The sequence below is a fragment of the Anguilla rostrata genome, chromosome 17, assembly GCF_018555375.3.
Source record: "Anguilla rostrata isolate EN2019 chromosome 17, ASM1855537v3, whole genome shotgun sequence".
NCBI classification, from domain to species: Eukaryota; Metazoa; Chordata; class Actinopteri; order Anguilliformes; family Anguillidae; genus Anguilla; species Anguilla rostrata.
In genome coordinates, this window is record NC_057949.1 from 10,749,763 (window position 1) to 10,768,023 (window position 18,261).

General features: G+C 45.9%; 2 protein-coding genes across 10 annotated transcripts in view; both read left to right on the top strand.

The window, feature by feature from the left end:
• The window catches only part of LOC135243197 (inactive rhomboid protein 1-like), a 32,150-nt gene extending 25,623 nt beyond the window's left edge, over nt 1-6,527 (top strand). For all 4 annotated transcript variants that reach the window (XM_064314829.1, XM_064314828.1, XM_064314831.1 and 1 more), the window contains 8 exons: nt 320-481; nt 1,072-1,172; nt 1,619-1,682; nt 1,793-1,887; nt 2,144-2,219; nt 2,962-3,062; nt 3,613-3,766; nt 4,204-6,527. In XM_064314829.1, coding sequence (XP_064170899.1) covers nt 320-481; nt 1,072-1,172; nt 1,619-1,682; nt 1,793-1,887; nt 2,144-2,219; nt 2,962-3,062; nt 3,613-3,766; nt 4,204-4,623 — 1,173 coding nt within the window. In that variant the 3' untranslated portion in view covers nt 4,624-6,527. The remainder of the gene's footprint in view (nt 1-319; nt 482-1,071; nt 1,173-1,618; nt 1,683-1,792; nt 1,888-2,143; nt 2,220-2,961; nt 3,063-3,612; nt 3,767-4,203) is intronic.
• A 3,423-nt stretch (nt 6,528-9,950) lies between these two features.
• drc3 (dynein regulatory complex subunit 3) lies at nt 9,951-17,578 on the top strand. Of its 6 annotated transcripts, none has more exons than XM_064315775.1 (13): nt 9,951-10,066; nt 10,408-10,580; nt 10,765-10,881; nt 11,070-11,236; nt 11,785-11,931; nt 12,180-12,299; nt 13,165-13,275; nt 13,918-14,094; nt 14,830-14,961; nt 15,363-15,433; nt 16,157-16,280; nt 16,846-16,977; nt 17,149-17,578. In XM_064315775.1, the coding sequence occupies exons 2-13, from the start codon at nt 10,430-10,432 to the stop codon at nt 17,248-17,250; spliced, it is 1,551 nt and encodes a 516-aa protein (XP_064171845.1). In that variant the 5' UTR covers nt 9,951-10,066; nt 10,408-10,429; the 3' UTR covers nt 17,251-17,578. The 6 variants fall into 6 exon arrangements, 5 of the variants coding, with proteins under 5 accessions (XP_064171845.1, XP_064171846.1, XP_064171844.1 ...); XM_064315776.1 differs by having other exon boundaries at nt 9,979-10,066; nt 10,411-10,580; XR_010326782.1 differs by having other exon boundaries at nt 9,983-10,181; nt 16,846-17,072.
• Nucleotides 17,579-18,261: the final 683 nt, after the last annotated feature.

The window sequence follows — 18,261 nt, forward strand, 5'->3', positions numbered from 1 at the left end:
TGGTAAACCTGTATTTGGACTGATCTATGACCAGGGGAAAAAAAGCCTAGTGTAACTCTCCATACCAAACACACAAATCAATGGCCCCTTTAAAGATGCTTTGTACATTCTTGGTATGTCCATCCAAACTCTTTTCCACTGCTATGTTTTGAATTGGGACCACTGAGTAGTTTGCAGAATGAGGAGCGACGACACTTTAACGTCAGGCACAAGACAGTGTGTACATGTACTACAGACACAAGTCTAATGGAGTATTATGTGTTTTGATGCGTATGCGTGTATATGCTCCCTGACTGCAGTTCCCTCTCCTCTCCTGCAGGAGGCGCTGATTCACCTGGGGGCCAAGTTCTCTCCCTGCATGCGGCGGGACCAGCAGGTGCACCAGCTGATCCAGGCGCAGCGGGCGCAGGAGCGGGACTCGGCCTGCTGCGTGCGCAACGACCGGTCCGGCTGCGTGCAGACAGCCGCAGAGGAGTGCTCTGTGAGGCCCCGCCCTGCGCGCATGCGTAGCACAGCTGCTGAGTCGGACGCTAGCATAGCTAGCATAGCCAAACACCAGCGTGACACTGTGCAGTCAAACACCAGCGTGACACTGCGCAGTCAAACACCAGCGTAACACTGCGCAGTCAAACACCAGCGTAACACTGCGCAGTCAAACACCAGTGTAACACTGCACAGTCAAACACCAGCGTACACTGTGCAGTCAAACACCAGTGTAACACTGCACAGTCAAACACCAGTGTAACACTGCGCAGTCAAACACCAGCGTACACTGTGCAGTCAAACACCAGCGTACACTGTGCAGTCAAACACCAGCGTACACTGTGCAGTCAAACACCAGCGTACACTGTGCAGTCAAACACCAGCGTGACACTGTGCAGTCAAACACCAGTGTAACACTGCGCAGTCAAACACCAGCGTACACTGTGCAGTCAAACACCAGCGTACACTGCGCAGTCAAACTCCAGCAGTTTAATGGTTGTCTGTAGGTACAGGAATAAGGATAAGTCTAAATGATGGCATCATGTCCTTTGACCCTTGTGTTGAGTTTCACTCTTGTTTCTGTCCCAGACGACGCTGGCCGTGTGGGTGAAATGGCCGGGGCACCCCAGCGCCCCTCTCCTGCGGGGGAAAGTGCGCCAACATGGGTCTGTGTGCCACCAGGACCCCAGGTAAAACGCTATACGCCACACGGTGCATAACACAACAGCTGCCTCATTGTACTGCCACCACAGATCCTCAATAGTCACCAGATATTCAGCTTCTGCGTTCCTTTCTTTCTCATTGCTTCCTATCGCAAGGAGGGTTTTGGTTGGTCTCAGGAGGTATAAGTGTTGTGTTGCCATTTATAAATATTAATGAAAGAGGAGTACCAAAGCCCAGAACATCCACTATATGTGACACACCTCTTCTGGAATGTTCATAATATTGGTTCCAGCTTCAACAATTTTAGTGTTGACCATCTGAGTAGTCTAAAGAATCTGTGCTGCCACCTGGGAAAAACCAGGGATGTGATTGGAGCCTTCTGTAATGTATATTCATATGTGAGATGTGATTATGATTTGATTCTTATGTACTGGTTGTGTTCTTGTTTGTGATTGGTGCATGATCACTGCAGGATTTGTCTGGAGCCTGCCTCTGTGCCTCCTCACGAGTGGCCCGATGACATCACCAAATGGCCGGTGAGTACAGTCATACAAGAGCTGTAGCTACAGGGCCGCAGTGCAGGGCTGCTGTACCTCGGAGGGCCTCTGTTTCACTGGGGGTTCTGATTGTGTTTGTGTTCCTGTAGATCTGCACCAGGCACAACACAGGAAACCACACCAACCTGCCCCACATGGACTGCGCTCTCACTGGGCGACCCTGCTGCATCGGCACCAAAGGGAGGTGAGGAGAGAACACACACACGCATTGTCTCTTTCTCTCTCTCTTTCTCACACACACACACACACACTCTATCACACCCACACACACACGCACACACATACACACACACACACTCTCTCTCTCTCTCTCAAACACACACACACTCTCTCTCTCTCACACACACACACACACACACACACAGTATAGAGTGTGCAGGATAATGTTGGATAGGGATTGGTAACAGTGGGCTGTAGTGACAGTATGTGTACCTGTACAGGTGTGAGATAACATCCCGGGAGTACTGTGATTTCATGAAGGGTTACTTCCACGAGGAGGCCACCCTCTGTTCCCAGGTGTGTATCTGACCACTCTGTCAACCAGGTAAACCGCACTGTGACCACACGGTCGACCAGGTAAACCCCACTCTGACCGCACGGTCGACCAGTATTACCTGTGCCAATTTGACGCAGTGATATATTGACTAACTGCTGTCAGGCTCTATGTGTTCCCCACCAAGATGACCACCTGGTCACCATCTGCAGTCACAGACCCAGGTTTTCTTTGTGAAATAACGGACTTCCTGTACAATCCAGTGTTACACCTCCAGGCTGGAGTATGTTGGTAGTTGGCTGTGATCAGCTATGGCAGAAGCCCCTTTATCACCTGCAGTTTTAAACACTATGTAATTACAGTTTTTCTCAGTGCGGACTAAAGATTCAAATACCACAATCAATTTCTGTGTAAGTGGTATGAATATGAACTGTTTCGAATTGACTGTTAAGATGTTACAGGTTGTTAATGAAAACTGTGACTCTGATTGGCAGCCCCTCTGTATTTAACCTGTATAGCTGTGGTGACATTAGTTATGATTTGAAAGATTGCCATGACAATATAACACCGTTTCACTGATGAAGGCAATGTGCCCAAACATGAATCTGTAGCTTCATCTTTGATGAGAAAACATTGACTTGATATGAATGCAGTTACTGCAGCCTCACTCTCTAGGTGTGTTTTTAACTCTTAAAGAGGCAATATAAGAATGTGATGCATTTATGTTTAGAATTGTACGGTGTGTAATGGTACCCCCATCCCCAGGTACACTGCATGGATGACGTGTGCGGGCTCCTCCCCTTCCTGAACCCTGAAATCCCAGACCAGTTCTACAGGCTGTGGCTCTCTCTCTTCCTGCATGCGGGGTGAGTGACAGTGGGTGGGGCTCTCAGGGGGAGAAGCTTCCCAGACAGATGATGACTGCATCAGAGTGGGAAGAGCACAATGTGTTCTTTGTCCAGGGGTGGGCAGCTCCTGCCCTGTGTGTGTGCTGGCTATCATTTCCATCAATCACCCCCTGGCTCAAATGGCTAATTAGCCATTTACAGCAACACCGGCCCACTTCTAGATGAGACTGCAGTAATGATTGGATTAATTAATTAAGAGAATTAGTTGGCTGCCTGCCGAGAACCTGACGGAACATATTTCCCTTGGCTTTCAAACACAAGAATGAGCTTGGTGGGGTGAAGGGATGATTTTGGGAAGCCGCCAGAGTCTTGCTGAATGCTTGGGAATTTGACCAAACACCTTTCCCTAGCATTAAAAATGTATCAATTTTTTTTTAATTAAAACTTGATTTGAATTGTAGTTTGGGTTACAGACGTATGCAGAGAGAAGTATCTGTGTTGTTTTCTGTCGTTTTGAGATAAGCGCAAGCTCCCTTTCTTTAATGATTGCTCGTGGCTCCCTACCCAGAATCCTCCATTGCTTGGTGTCGGTGGCGTTCCAGATGACCATCCTTAGGGACCTGGAGAAGCTGGCGGGCTGGGTGCGGATCTCCATCATCTACATCCTGAGCGGCATCACGGGAAACCTGGCCAGCGCCATCTTCCTGCCCTACCGAGCCGAGGTACAGAGGGGTGACCCCAAACCCCCCCCCCCCCGAATCTTATACCTGTAGTACGCTACATACAGAACCACAGCTCCGCCCCAATGTACAGCATCAAAGCTTCAATAACTGACCTAATTTTAATGTATGCACAGTGTTTATTCTGAATGTGTTTTGTGTATGTGTGTGTGGGTTGGTGTGCACGTGTGCGTGGGTTGGTGTGTATGTGTATGCTTACGGTATGGATAGGTGGATTTGGGTGTGCATGTGCAGGGTGTGGAAATATATCAGCTGTGTGTGAGAGAGAAAGTGTGAGTTGTGTATGTGTGTGTGTGTGTGTGTGTGTGTGTGTGAGAGAGCGCGTGTGTGTGTGTGTGAGTGCATGCGTGTGCGTGTGTGTTTGTGCTTCTCCAGGACAGAGGTCACATCCCCCCCCCCCCCCGTGCTCTGTCCCACAGGTGGGTCCTGCGGGCTCGCAGTTCGGCATGCTGGCCTGCCTGTTCGTGGAGCTGTTCCAGAGCTGGCAGATCCTGGCGCAGCCGTGCCGCGCCTTCGCCAAGCTGCTGTGCGTGGTGCTGCTGCTGTTCGCCTTCGGCCTGCTGCCCTGGATCGACAACTTCGCCCACGCGTTCGGCTTCGCCTCGGGCCTGCTGCTCTCCTTCGCCTTCCTGCCTTACATCAGCTTCGGCCGCGCCGACATGTACCGCAAGCGCTGCCAGATCCTGGCGGCGCTGGCCGCCTTCCTGGCGCTGCTCTCCGGCCTGGCCGTGCTCTTCTACGTGCGGCCCTTCAAGTGCGACTGGTGCGAGCTCCTCACCTGCATCCCCTTCACCGACACCTTCTGCGGGAAGTACGACCTGAACGCGCACCTGCACTGAGCCGCCGCCGGGGGGCGGCGTCGAGCGGGCTGCGAAACGAGGCCTGGTTTGCATATGGTTGCCCCCCCCCCCCCCCCGCCCCACAGCCCCTTTTCTGTAAACTGTGACGATATCGTTTTTCTACTTTTTGTTATTTTTTTAACGTTCTTAAAGTCACGGACACTGCCCAGCCCGTCAGCAGTAGTTCGTACCACCCGAGGACTTCCTCTGTTCCTTCTGACCAATATTCCTCCGGGAGCCAGTCCTTCTGGAAACAGCGCTACAAGCGGCTCTGTCTGGTCTGACCCAAGCCCTCGAACGAGGCCCACTTTTACTCTCTGACATTTGACCTGCGCTAGAGAGAGAGAGAGGCTGGCTCTGGTGCACCGGAGAAAAGGATGCTCCCCCTCTTTATCTCATCCCTTTTTTTACTTTTGATCTCTCACTTTTTAAAAAAGTTCTTCCGAAATCTGGCCCGGGTTCTTATTTGTTTATCAGGCACCTCCTGGGACACCTAAACTACTAGGGAAAAAGAAAAAATACTCGACTCAAGACAACGGACACAAGCCGTCGGTGCCTTGGTGATAGAGTACTGCCATATTTTTGTTATTCCCGCTCGAGCGGCCGAAATGTTGACGGTTTTATTTGTTTGGTTTATTGCTTGTGAAGCAGTGACAAATGGCGAAGTCGGGCTGCGTTTTAGCTGCCCGCCCACTGACTTGTAAAGTAACTTGACAATACAGCCACGGAAAACCTCAAACCCCGCCTTCCAGAGTGTTCTGTCTCTGTGTCCCGTCTGTCTGTCCCGTGTGTGTGTGCTCTACACGCTGCCGTGTGTCAGATTTCAGTGCTTTGCGCCCAGCCTGTTTTAGGGGTGAAACGATGTCACTAGCATGTACCCTGTTCCGTTTGTCAAGTTATCTGTGCATGGAAAAACACAAAGTATCATTGTGCTAATCAGTTATATATTGGCTATAATCAGGTAATAACTTTAGAAAATGTCTCCAGTTTATGTGTGCGGTGGGGTGTGCTGGGTCACATTGAGCGAAATTGTGAGGTAGCTGACTGATGATTTTCCTCAGCATTGTATGTTGGGAGTATTTCTAATCGTCTGTTCAGTCTCATTTCCAGAAGTTTCCACACCTTATCTGTGTCCACATTCCTCATTGGGACCAGTAGCCAAAGCTTGTGGACGCCTTATGTGTTTATGTCTGTTGCCCAAAAGACAGTCTGCCAATCGGAGGGTCACATTTAACTCAGCAAAAATCTGGGAGTATTTCAGTATCGGAATGACCACTTCCTTTTCAAAATGATTTATTATTTCAATCAAAAACTAATCATGGCTCAAGCAGACATAATAAAAACATTATAGCAACATTATACAAACTTACAAAGGACATATTTACAGTGGAAGCAGCAAGTGGGCAGCTTTGAGTGAATAAGATCTGTGATCCTAAAAGTACTAAAGTGTCGCCCATCATAATTAAGCTGTTTTAATTATTCTTTAAGACATGTATACGTGCTGGCTACATATTCACGTTCAAGAAATGTAGATGTTCAAGCTGCATGTATTTACTTGACATGAACATTTACAATTTGATTCATCAATTCAGCTACTGGTGTTTTGTGTATTTGTAGCACTGGATCTGGTAGACAACTAACATCTGAGAACTGGTTTGTTCGCTGTTCACATTTAACACGGCTTCCTGTTTGTACCAAAATTTCCAGTGTTAATGAATGTGAGCCTCCCTTTAAATTGTGTGACAATAATCCCTGAAAGCATCTTTTGTACGATGGTGGCATAGATCCTTTATACAAACCGGAGACTTAGCTCAGGATTGGTAAATCTGAAGTTTGTTCTCTGCTGTTAAAACTGAAATGTTCTCATTCAGTGCATCCTCTGATCATAAAGGGGTTTGATGAAGGACAGTAGCACTTGATGTTCTTTCATTGGCACGCCTCTTCATGAATATTCATGAACTGTAGCACAAGAAACCCCTGCCACCAACTGGAACCTCCCAGGGTAAGACAGGGCTAAGAAAACAGGGCTAAAACAGACCGATGTATCCAGACATTGATGCCAAACCAGAAGTAAGCAAACGGACCTGCTTAACTCTGTTCTGGCACCAAATGCTTAGACACTGTATGGATATGTTGTTATATTAGTAACCCTGGAGAAAGGAAATGCAGAAGATGGCAAGAAGGCAGGAGTTGACCATCTGGTCACTGTAGAGGATCTGTGGCAGTGGCACAACGCATGATGGGGCTAGCAGCCACTGTCCCGCCGGGCTTAGGCTGCCCCGCCCAGCTGATACACCATCTCCAGGAAGCGCAGAGTTCCCACGGCGATGGCAGAGGGCCCGCTCTCGACGTGGGCGTGCCGGGCATGTGCACGCTCATGGCTTCCTGGATCACAAATGGCACTGATGTTATTACCTAACAGGATACTAAGCTCATATTCTTAACATTGACATTCACAGTTATTAGAAATGTATTTAAGATATATTCTTGCTATTAGAATGTCTCAGTGTCTTCCTGATTTTAATTTGGTGCATCTTCTGAAAATCAATTAAGGGGGGTGGCCTTGAGCAGGATGTTCAGAAGCACCAAAAATTCCTGCCTCCTCTAGTTATGAAAAAAGGAAGGACAGAAGGAAAGGGGAGGGCTAATAATACAGTGCTCTCCAAAATTATAGTAGTGGTATATTTTTATGTCAAAATTAAACACAGGTAAGTCTTAAATTATATGATTGCCTGGGAGTAATGCATTTAAAAATGTGCCGCCCAAATCCTTATTTCAAGTGTGCCAAACTATACTGACAATATTATATGCAAAAGGATTTAATCAGTCATTGAATCAGTTATCAGTGTTATTGAATGTAGGGGTGGTGTGGTAGGGATGTGGGGTGGGGGCGGGGGGTGTTGGGCTCTTACCTGTGCCAGCCTCTCTTTGTCCCACCCGGACTCGATGATGAAGCTGGCCCTCCTCGAACCACCCCAGCGACAGCTCAGGACACTGGCCCAGGAAGCTGAGGACCTTCTCCAGTGTTAAAGGGCACTCTCCAGAGGCTGAGACAAAGGCTGGGGGGAGGGGGGCAGAATGGAGAGAGAGAGACAGAGAGAGAGAATTGATAGAGAAAGAAGAAGATGAAAATGAAAACAGGATGAGATGGACAGTGAAAAGGTGAGAAAAACAGGAAGGGGGGAGAGAACCAGAGAGAGGGAGAGAATACAAGAAATAATTGAGATGGTATTTTTTCTGCTGGCCCTACATTGTCACTCCCTCTTTGTGTTATTGTTTTCTTGATCTTCTAGAGCAGGGGTGTCAAACTCCAGTCGTATCAGCAAAAGCGATTAATTTCTGTAATTGATTGGCTGAAGAGTCCACACACCTTGTTCTCAAGGCCCTGATTGGCTGCTGATGGAAAGGAAACCACAAATACCTGCAGACACTGTGGCCCTCCAGGGACGGAGTTTGACAACCCTGTTCTAGAGTATTCGCTTATATCTTATGGGTGTTCTGTCTATCTAACTGATCACTGATCAATGTCAAATAAATCTGACCAGTGGAAATTTTCTTTTTCAATTGCTTGGATGACCTCGGCTTGTGTCTAGGTGAGTGAAGTGTGTGGGTATAGACTGTTGATGTCTTCATTTGCTTCATATCCATACCATATTAGATAATTTTCACGAACTGAATATGACAAATAAACATGATGTACAGTAGTCAGGGACCACTGGGACATGTGCAGCTGACATGAAACTGGCCTATCCTTTACATGCTGGCAAGAGCCTCTTTTACTTTGAGAACTCCTGAATTGATTGCACACTTTCCCATTTGTGTCCTACAATGAACACCATAATTCAGGATTATTAACCGAGCACACATTACATTATTGCTAGTATACAGTTGAATTTATTGACTGAAAGGAACAACAGTGCCCACCTGGGATTTGAACCTATAATTCGCTGGTTATGAGTCAAGGTCCCTGACCATTATGAACAGACATTGCAGTAGTAGTAGTAAAATTATTTTATGTGAAAGTATGCTGCATAAACTTGATAGGGCATCACCAGCGTCAACAGGTTAGTATAAATATACCTTGCGTTCACTCAGCTGTATTACGTATTCACGAGGGTGGCATGGTTTTTCAGAGGAGGCTGGGGCTTAGCTTTCCAGGATAGAACCTGCACAGCGGATACCTGGTCCATCAGCACATGTAAAAGCTGTCACACGTCACCTGTCACACCCCACACACATGCACGCACACATACCTGCCAGTCTATAGGTATTCAGCATGGGGGGGTGGCGGGGGGGGGGGGGCAAAGGATTGGTATCAGAGGTGATTAGAGCTTGACTAGCTTAGGAAAAAATAGAGAGAAGGGGGATTGAGAGAGAGAAAGAGGGAGAGGAGCTTTGTGTAGATTGCTGACAGGGAACTGGCTGTACACTGTACAAGGGTTTTACCTCAGCAACCAATTAATGGGAAAGCACCTTCTCTGGCTGCTGACTCCAGGGACCAGCGTGCTCAGTCACATCCTCCCGAATATGCCAATGCTGTGTAATGAGCATGCTTGCTGCATATATTTAAAATGTCATCTTTAAATTATATCTCAGCATGGCATCATTAAAAAGTTTCAGCTTGGCTTATGTGTGGGTGAGAAAGCATGTGAATGGGGTTGGGAAATGCAGCTGTGTGTGTGTGTGTGTGTGTGTGTGTGGAAACACACTGCTCTCCGTGTGCAGGTGATGTGCTGTGAAACTGGCAGTCTGGGACAACAGGTTGTTGCAGAATGAGACAATGTGAAGTTGACAACAGTGTCTGTGTTCTTGACAGTGAAAGAGTGTCCAATCAATCAATCAATCACCTCAATGACAGATCCAGGAGAGGAGGACAGCAGCACTATGCATGAGAAACTGACTGTTGGTGGGTGGGTGGCTGGGGTGAGAGATGAAGTTTTAAATATTCTCTTCTTCATCTTCTGGAAGTAAAACATAACAAATAACAATTTTGATATTAATAACCTATTGGCAACAACAGTAGTGCATTTACTTTCACCGAAGATCCATAAAGTTGAACCCAAAAGTTTCACTATTCTGGCATTGTGACCGAGATGCTCCTTTGCGTTACTATGAAAATGACCTGCTATGTTAAGACACTTTGCGTTTTGGTTTCTTTTAATTTTAGGTAAACATTAAGTTATTCAGTATGTAAGCCAGGGACTTAAAATGGCATTAAAAAGACTAAATACTTAATGATATTTTTTTGTTGTTGAAGAAAACTGTAAACTGCTAGTCAAAGTTAAGCCTACCTGCGATTGTGGTTACATTGAATGCCCCCAGAACAGCTGACGCATCGCTTGCATAGTTGCTAAGCAACGTGTCGGGCGTCTGTTTGTAGCCTAGTGAGCTAGCCAGCAATTCAGAGCAGTTAACTCCAGTTCGACAAATAAAGCGAAAAGGGGTAGGTTTAGACAAGGTACCCGTATCATACAATATGATTATTGGATTCTGTGGTGCTGTGTGATAAATCGAAAAACGCTGCATGCTTTAGTGAGCCGTTTCAAGTGTATTTGACGGTAAGTGAGTGAAACGTGAGTCTGATCAGGTTTGTTTCACAACGATGTTGCGAGACTAGTCTAACAGTTAGCTAGAAAAGTTGGCCCAGTTGCGACTGGACACCAGCTACGACGCACTATTACAACCATTCATTCAGTTGGACTATATATCCAGATGTAATCAAATACCTAATTGCATTTAGTTAACTTAGTTAAGCTTGCTCCGAACTTAACGTTAGTATTCCAGCAGCGCTACCGGACACGGCGGGATGTTAGACACGGATGAGCCCACGGTGGTGGGCGAGGAGATGCTCCAGCAGGCGGTGGAGGAGCAGGGTCCAAAGGGTCAGGCTGGAATAATCGCCAAGCAGGAGGGCATCGAGCTGAAGGACGTACTGCATTTACGCCTGGACTACAGGCGTAAGAGCGTGTGGACAGTTTCCGCTTAGGTTCATCACCTTGTCACCCATGCAACTCATTTTTATATTAGCCTGTTTTGAAGATCACTCCCCGGACGAAACTTTCAACTTAACAGTTATTTTATTTGTACAGCATCGCGTTGTGCGTAAGTAACATTCACTTAAATTATTTTTTATTACTGCAGACATCCTAAAGATTGACCACTTGTGGCAGTTCACCTCCTTGACCAAGCTACAGCTTGATAACAACATTATTGAGAAGATTACAGGACTGGAATTCCTCACTAACCTGGTGTGGCTGGGTGAGTAGGTTTCTTTTTCAACAAGAATGCCATGGGGGTGTGATTAGATGAAGCTTTCAAACTTTGACATCCTATGAGATCCAGCCCCTGCCGTAATCTCCATAAATACAGTCATTGCTGCTACAGAAACACAAGACTCCTCCCTCAGAGGACCTGTTTTTCACAGTGTTCCTCTCCTCTTCTCTCAGATCTGTCATTCAACCACATTGAGGTGATCGAGGGCCTGGATGCCCTGGTGAAGCTGGAGGACCTCAGCCTGTCCAACAACAGCATCTCCACAATGGAGAACATGGACACCCTGGTCAACCTGCATGTCCTCTCCATCTGCAACAACAAGCTGTCCCAGTTGGACAACGTGAGCATGCACACGGTGGCCCACGTTACAGTACAGGCCACATGCTACACACGTGTCCTGTGTTTCAATTTGCTGCCTGTATTCACACAATATTTTTTGAGGTTGTCAAAAACATTAGATGAACCACTTGGAGTGCAGTGCCTGAAATCTCAGGTATGTCTATGCGTGCTGTGCAGTGGTTTTTTCACCACATAAGAGGATTCTGGTCAACTGGTAGTAGTGCTTACTTTCCATCTCTTGCTGCAGAACATTCATCCGATATAGTGGCCTAATGTTAAAAATTAAAACCTGATTGGCGATGCACCAGTGGAGAAAAATCATCATTCAGAAGCAAAAGATAATATTTTGAAATGCGGAACATGTTCGATTTATAACACAAACATTCAAACTTACGTATTCAAATGTTCATTTTAACAATTCCAAATTATTTTTCTTTCCTATTCAAGGAATATTTACATTTTGAATTTGAAATCTGACAGCTCTAGTGACAGCATATCTGACACTTGTTATGTAGGAAACACTCTTATCTGGTTCCCCCTGATATTCAGGTGATCTACCTTCGGAAGTTTAAGAATCTGCGTGCCCTGAACCTTGCGGGTAACCCCCTTTCCACAGAGGAGTGCTATACGGAGTTCATAGCAGCCTACCTGCCAGAACTGGCTTACCTGGACTTCCGCTTGGTGGATGTGCAAACTGTGAGTCTGAGAGTTGGAGTACACCTGTCTGTTGGTGTGTAATGTCATATGTCATAATGTTATGGTGTGTGATGTATTGTAATGGAATGTATTATGATGTTTTGTGATGTAATGCACTGAAATGTAGTATGATGTGTTGTGATTAATGTGATGTGGTGCAATATATTGTATTGTATTGCGATGTGATTCATTGTGATGTAGCATGTTGCGTTTCCGCACCTCTCTGATGGGTGTCGTTCTGGCTGCAGAGGGAGGAAGCTCTGGCAAAGTATCAGTACGCCCTGGAGGAGCTGATCCACAATGAGACCCAGGAGCTGAAAGCCATTGAGGCCAAGAACAAGAAGGAGGAGGAGATACAGCAGCACAGGGTAACACTCACCCACACATGCTCTACACACACTGTACACACATACAGCATACACACACACACGCACACGTGTCTCTGCACTCTACACAACTGACGGAGGGGGTTGCAGTTGTGAGCCTATGAATACAATCTGGCATTCCAAATTGGGAGAAAATTGCAAATTGGGGCAAAAAATGTCCTCAAATGGGGCTGCTGGATGCCTCATTTTGTTAAGGCACCACACTGTGGTGCTTGGGTGAGCCGCACTGCATCAGATGAAATCTGGACCTTGCCAGTGCTGACTGTAGCTGGCAGCTCCATAGGGTGATACAGAATTGCCAGTTGCGTCACCCAGGGTATGGAAGGGTTAGTTAAGGATTCCGTGTTCATCTTTATCTAGCAACCTGCGGAGGTCCATCGGGCGCCCATAGACTGCATGCAAAAGCCGCATGTGAAAGGTCTTCCTCGATTCCGGTCTGTGCTTCAGCTGTAGTCTGCGGTGCGAGAAGAAGCTTCTGGCGGCACCACATGCTTTAGAGAAGAACTGTGGATGTTGACACTCTCCCAAAATGACACTGAGCTTTGCAGCAAGAACTCAACTTTTACATGATTCACCATTCCACATTGTGTTGGGAATTGAGGAGGCTCAGCCCCATGACGGGTGCCAAATATGTGTATTTTTTTATTTAAAATAATAGGCTCAAACTAAAAAAAGTTGAGTCCTAACTAAGGCTTTGCTCCGCCCATTCTCACTTTGCTCCATCCCTCTCAGAAGCATGCTCCCCCTCACTTTGCTCCGCCCATTCTCACTTAACCACTTCACGCTCCTCTCATACGCCAACACACACGTCCGTCTCACTTGGCCCCGCCCATTGCTGCTCCCTCAGGAGGCCTTTGTGGAGTTCCTGAATGGTCCGCAGCTGTTTGAAAGCATGTATGCAGATGACACCGAGGCGGAAAGACTGGCGTACCTCCCTGGAGTGCCCGCGTTGGTGGAAACATATCCTTTCCTTGGGCAGGGCCGGCCGTTAATTTAAAATCGACCTGGCTGCCTTGTTCCTTTAATGCTTCAGTTCTGGCCAGGTCAATAGTGACATTGCAGATACTGTACACTTCATTCCTAGCATATATTTGATTAGGGTTCCACCCCCACGCTTTTTACCCCATGTCCCTCTGCCCCCCCTAATGGTTTTTGTGTGTTCTTCATTTTGATAAAATTGCTAATTATTCAACTGTATGACTCCCTGTTAAATCAGGCAGAGAAACTGTGGGACTCCCCACGAGCAGCCTGACCTGAATTACCAGGAAGTAGCCAGAAAGTATGCACCAGTCACTGTCTGTGTTGTCCTGTCAGTTATTGCCAATGCACTCCGTGATTGGTGGAGCTCATCTCAGTATTCTATAAGTAAGGTGACATCACAGCTGTCCTGTTCCTATTGCATTATCACAAAACAGAACTAGGAAATTGCAGTTGCACATTTCAACAAAAAAAAATGGACATAAATTAAGATTCACTGAAGTATCTTTCCTTCTGTTTGTGTGAAACCACTACAACCCCTGAAAAAGCACCATAGAACACTGATCAATACTAGATAAGCGCAGTTCAGTAGCTTCTTTAGAGCTCCTTGACTCTGGGCTGTACCTATCAGAGCCAGATGGTGGTGCTGTGTGTGCAGCTGTTTGAGCTGGGCATGGCACAGAAGCTTGCACGGGATGCAGAGGTGAAATGTTTCTTTGACTGTTTCCACGAGGCCGTGGAGGACAACCAGAAGGTGGCGTCAGAGCTGATCGTGGAGTTTGAGAAGGCGAGGAGAGAGGTGAATTTGAGGTTCATTCAGTACAGTGCTCTTCAGTGCAGATTTTCTGCATACACCTATTGCCATTGACTTCACTTTCAACATCTTAGGCCCCCTGTGATCTTAAACTACCTGTTCAATTTTTGTTTGATGACAGTCAGCCACCACAAATTCCTACCACATTTTTATTTTTAAGAAATTGTGTTGAGCCCCCCTCCATTTGTCACGTTTAGGTTAATCTCATCATTACATTGAACTGCTTCAGTAAAGTATGCAGTTGTGCACTAGGATGTTAGCAGTGCAAGTTGCTCTGGGTAAAGACATCTATTCAGCGCAATTAGAACAATTGTGCAATTAGTTAACATTGCCTAGCTGCAAACATAGGAAGCTAGTTTATAAGGTAATTTAGCATTAGCTAGCTAGGTAGTTGACTGGCTGAATCATTGTCTAGGTCTTTGGATTAGTTAGTTTGCTATCCAATAAGAGTCCACAATGTGCTACATTAATTGAGCAAACTATGAATCTAGTATTTCTGTAAATCTCATTATCTCTGTGAATCTCGGTATCTCTAAATGTGTAGAAATATCTCTGAAAATGTTAAGGTACCTCTGTAAATTTCAGTACTCTATCTCTGTGAATGTAAATATACTGTATCTCAGTATTGTTGTACTGTACAGTTAATCTCAGTATCTCTGTGAATGTTCATGTATCTTGGTAAATCTCAGTATCTCTGTGCATGTATGAATGTAAACTCAGATGCTGCTGGAGATGCCGAGGATGACGGACCGGGAGGAGCTGCTGTCCCGGATAGAGCAGGGCAGCAAGGAAACCCGCAACCTCCACGACACGCTCATGACCCTGGAGCTCCAACTGGCCGACCAGCTGGAGGTCAGAGTGCCTCGGGGTGGGGAAGGCTGCTGTTTGGGCAGTGCAGAGGTGTGGCAGGGTGGGGCTGGGTCTGGGTTGAGGCGAGGGGGGTGGGTCTGGGGTGAGGCAGTGGGGCCGGGTCTGGGGTGAGGCGGGGGGGCGGGTTGGGTCTGGAGTGAGGCAGTGGGGCCGGATCTGGGGTGAGGCGGAGGGGCGGGTCTGGGGTGAGGCAGTGGGGCCGGGTCTGGGGTGAGGCGGGGGGGCCTGTCTGGGGTGAGGCAGTGGGGCTGGGCCTAGGGGTGAGGCGGGGAGGCAAGGCAGGGTAGTGATTGGATGCGAGGGGCTGGACCTGAGGAAGTTGGTTCCAGAGTGTCTTAAAAAGTGCTATTGAAACATTTCCGCCTCTTCTTTGTTTCTTTCAGGATGTGGTAAAGGACTTTGAGAGAAACGTTTCTGACATGGTGTCAAGCTTCATTGAGGCCGCACAGGGGATATATCCTTTTATTTTCGTCTGCAGGCCTGATGTGTGCTGTGTCCCTACAGGGTAGATTGGCTTAACCAAAAACCCAATATTCCCTCTCTGTTTTAGCCAAAGCCAGTCAGTTTCAGTGGAGAGAGGACAGGAGGTTCTGAAGGCATTACTGGCTTCAGTATGAGACTCACAGTGAATGCCACACACTCAAGCTGAAAACATTTTAACTTTAGCAGTGATCACCCCCAAACAGACAATGCACCAATCAATCCGGTGAAAGAAAGAGGTAAAAGGGCTTCCTGCAGTTGTGCAATAGTTGTCTGTGCTGTGTGTGCATTGCCTTGGTCCTCATATATCAACAGTGCATGCAGAAACTCCACCTCAACTTGTGCTTTGTAGGGTTTATGTCAGTTCTATTTCAGTTCAGTCAGTTCTGCAAATTAATTGTAATTCAATTAAGAAATTGAAAAAAATAGATAGAACATTTCAGGTACTTTTCAATTACCTATCTGGTGTTAAGGTTCTTATAAATTTAAGTTATATCTTAGTTTTGGAAAACAAATGTTTTTTGAGAACGTTCTGCCATTCATGCTTCCTTGTGGATGATCCTGGTATAGCAGGGATGGTGAGATCCTGTAGAGATGGTTCCACTCTGTGTTGCAGCAGTGAGCTACATTAGCAGTGAGCTACCCTGCATTAATACCACCGCAGCTCAACATGTTCCTTAACCTGCCCTGTCTCCACCTTCTCTCAATGCCGCGATCTGCAGAACAACCACAACGAGAAGCTCCTGGAGATCTCCATGGCGACGCTGGAGAAGGTGGCCAAGAACGAGCTGGAGGAGGACTCTCTGGATGAGCTGCGAGCGGTCGGTCTCTACCTTGCCACGCCCGTGGTTTCCACGGCTACATACATCCAACTCATTTCGGATTTGTGCAAATTTATGCCCCTCTCTCCTACACTTCACACAAACGGCACTTCAGAAGAACTGATCAAATATACAAACTACAAAAAGCAATATAACACTACAGAGGGGAACATCCTGCATTTATTATCAGAATAATTTAATATAAAAGTGTGTACACAACTGGCATAATGTGGTTTGGCAAATAAGAATTGTGTGCTTTGTCTTCACCATTCATAGCTAATGTTATTATCCAGTGCCAAGTTTCTACATATCAGTTATTATGACTTTCACAATTGCAATTTAAGAAACTAGAGGGATACTATATATTGTAAATATATATGTGACATAACACTATATTATACTTTATATTGGCAACATGTTAATATAATATTTTTCCAATATTTTCAAAGTATACTAACACATAATTTTTTGAAATCTTGTCTGTCAACACACTTGCATGTCTCTTCCTTCCAATGCCGTGGACTCATTGATTGTTGGTTGACTCCACCCTCTCTTCTCTTCGCAGCTATTGGTGGATAAAGACACAGTGGTAGGTGCCATTGGTGCCTCGCACGACACTCACCTGCTGAAGATCGACAACCGGGAAGACGAGCTGGTGACCCGCATCAACAGCTGGGTGGCTGCCCTCATGAAGTCGGTAGGGAGGGGGGCGAGCGCCGAAATTAAGAGTTTGCATGAATAATGGAAAAAAGGAATGCGCCTTCCAAAATGTAAAGAAAATACGGATAACCGGTGAGTTTGGAGAAAGGTCTGAACCTTTTCTGCGATCCGATCCACAAATTTTCTTATTCCCTCATTGTTTCCGCAGATTCACCACGACGAGGTGGCCAGGAATCGCAAGCGGATTGCAGAGATTCACAACTACATCGACTACGTGACGGACCAGCTGGAAGACATGAGTCCTTCATAAGCTTACACAGAGATCCTTTTCAGGGACCTTTCTATCACTAAATCACCATCCCCATGGACACATGTCTAAGGTTTATGCACACATTTTTCCACTCGACCTTTAAAAATGCAATTTCAGTGCAACTGCTATAGCTGTGTCATTCTGAAAGGGGTTTGTCCTGTGGAGGTAAAGTCTAAATGCTCTGGAATGTAGTAGCTATGTCATAAGGATCTAAAATATTTCTGTTGTATTACTTGTTTGATAATAATCACTTGTGGAAATGATACTGTCTGTGTATTTCAGTTTCTGTGACGATCTCCGCAGCCATGATAAACTCTCCTGACCATCACTGTCTGGAATGACTTTTTGTCTTTTGTCAGCAGTTAAGGGACTAAAAGTAGTGAAGTGACTGCATCTGTACATTTCATACATAGTTTACTTATTTTATTTTTTAAATGCATGTTATGCTTACCTTTGTCAGCCAAAAATAAATGTAGCTGCTTTACAGAAAGATAGATTTTTGACAATGCAATGATGAATTTTTAAATTGTTTCTTGGCAAAAAATTAACAGTGAAATGAAAGGACTTAGCTAAATGCATATGCCTGAGTTGTATGTTTGTAAGGTGAGAACCACTCAAAGAGGGGGTCTGGTTGGGCTTTAATTCGGATGTGTTGTGCCCCAGGCAGCAACATATCCACATAGCCATCCCTGTTCAGCAAAACGGTTTTTATTTCTGCAGAAAGAGTATCCCAGCCGGCAGAGTCAACAACTTGTCATCTGACGTTCGCAGTTCCTCAGGCAGCTCTTATTGAACGGAAATGATAAGCAAGGTTGAATAGAACAGAATAAAACATTTATATAACTTATAAAATCTTTAAAAAATCATTTGGATAAAAGCATGTTAACTCATTGATATCCATCTAATTTCCACAAGTGTTTATAAATGATAATTTGACATACTGTGCTACTAACAACACAGGGTTTATTGGTTTATTACATTTAGCAGTAACGAATATATATATATACGGTC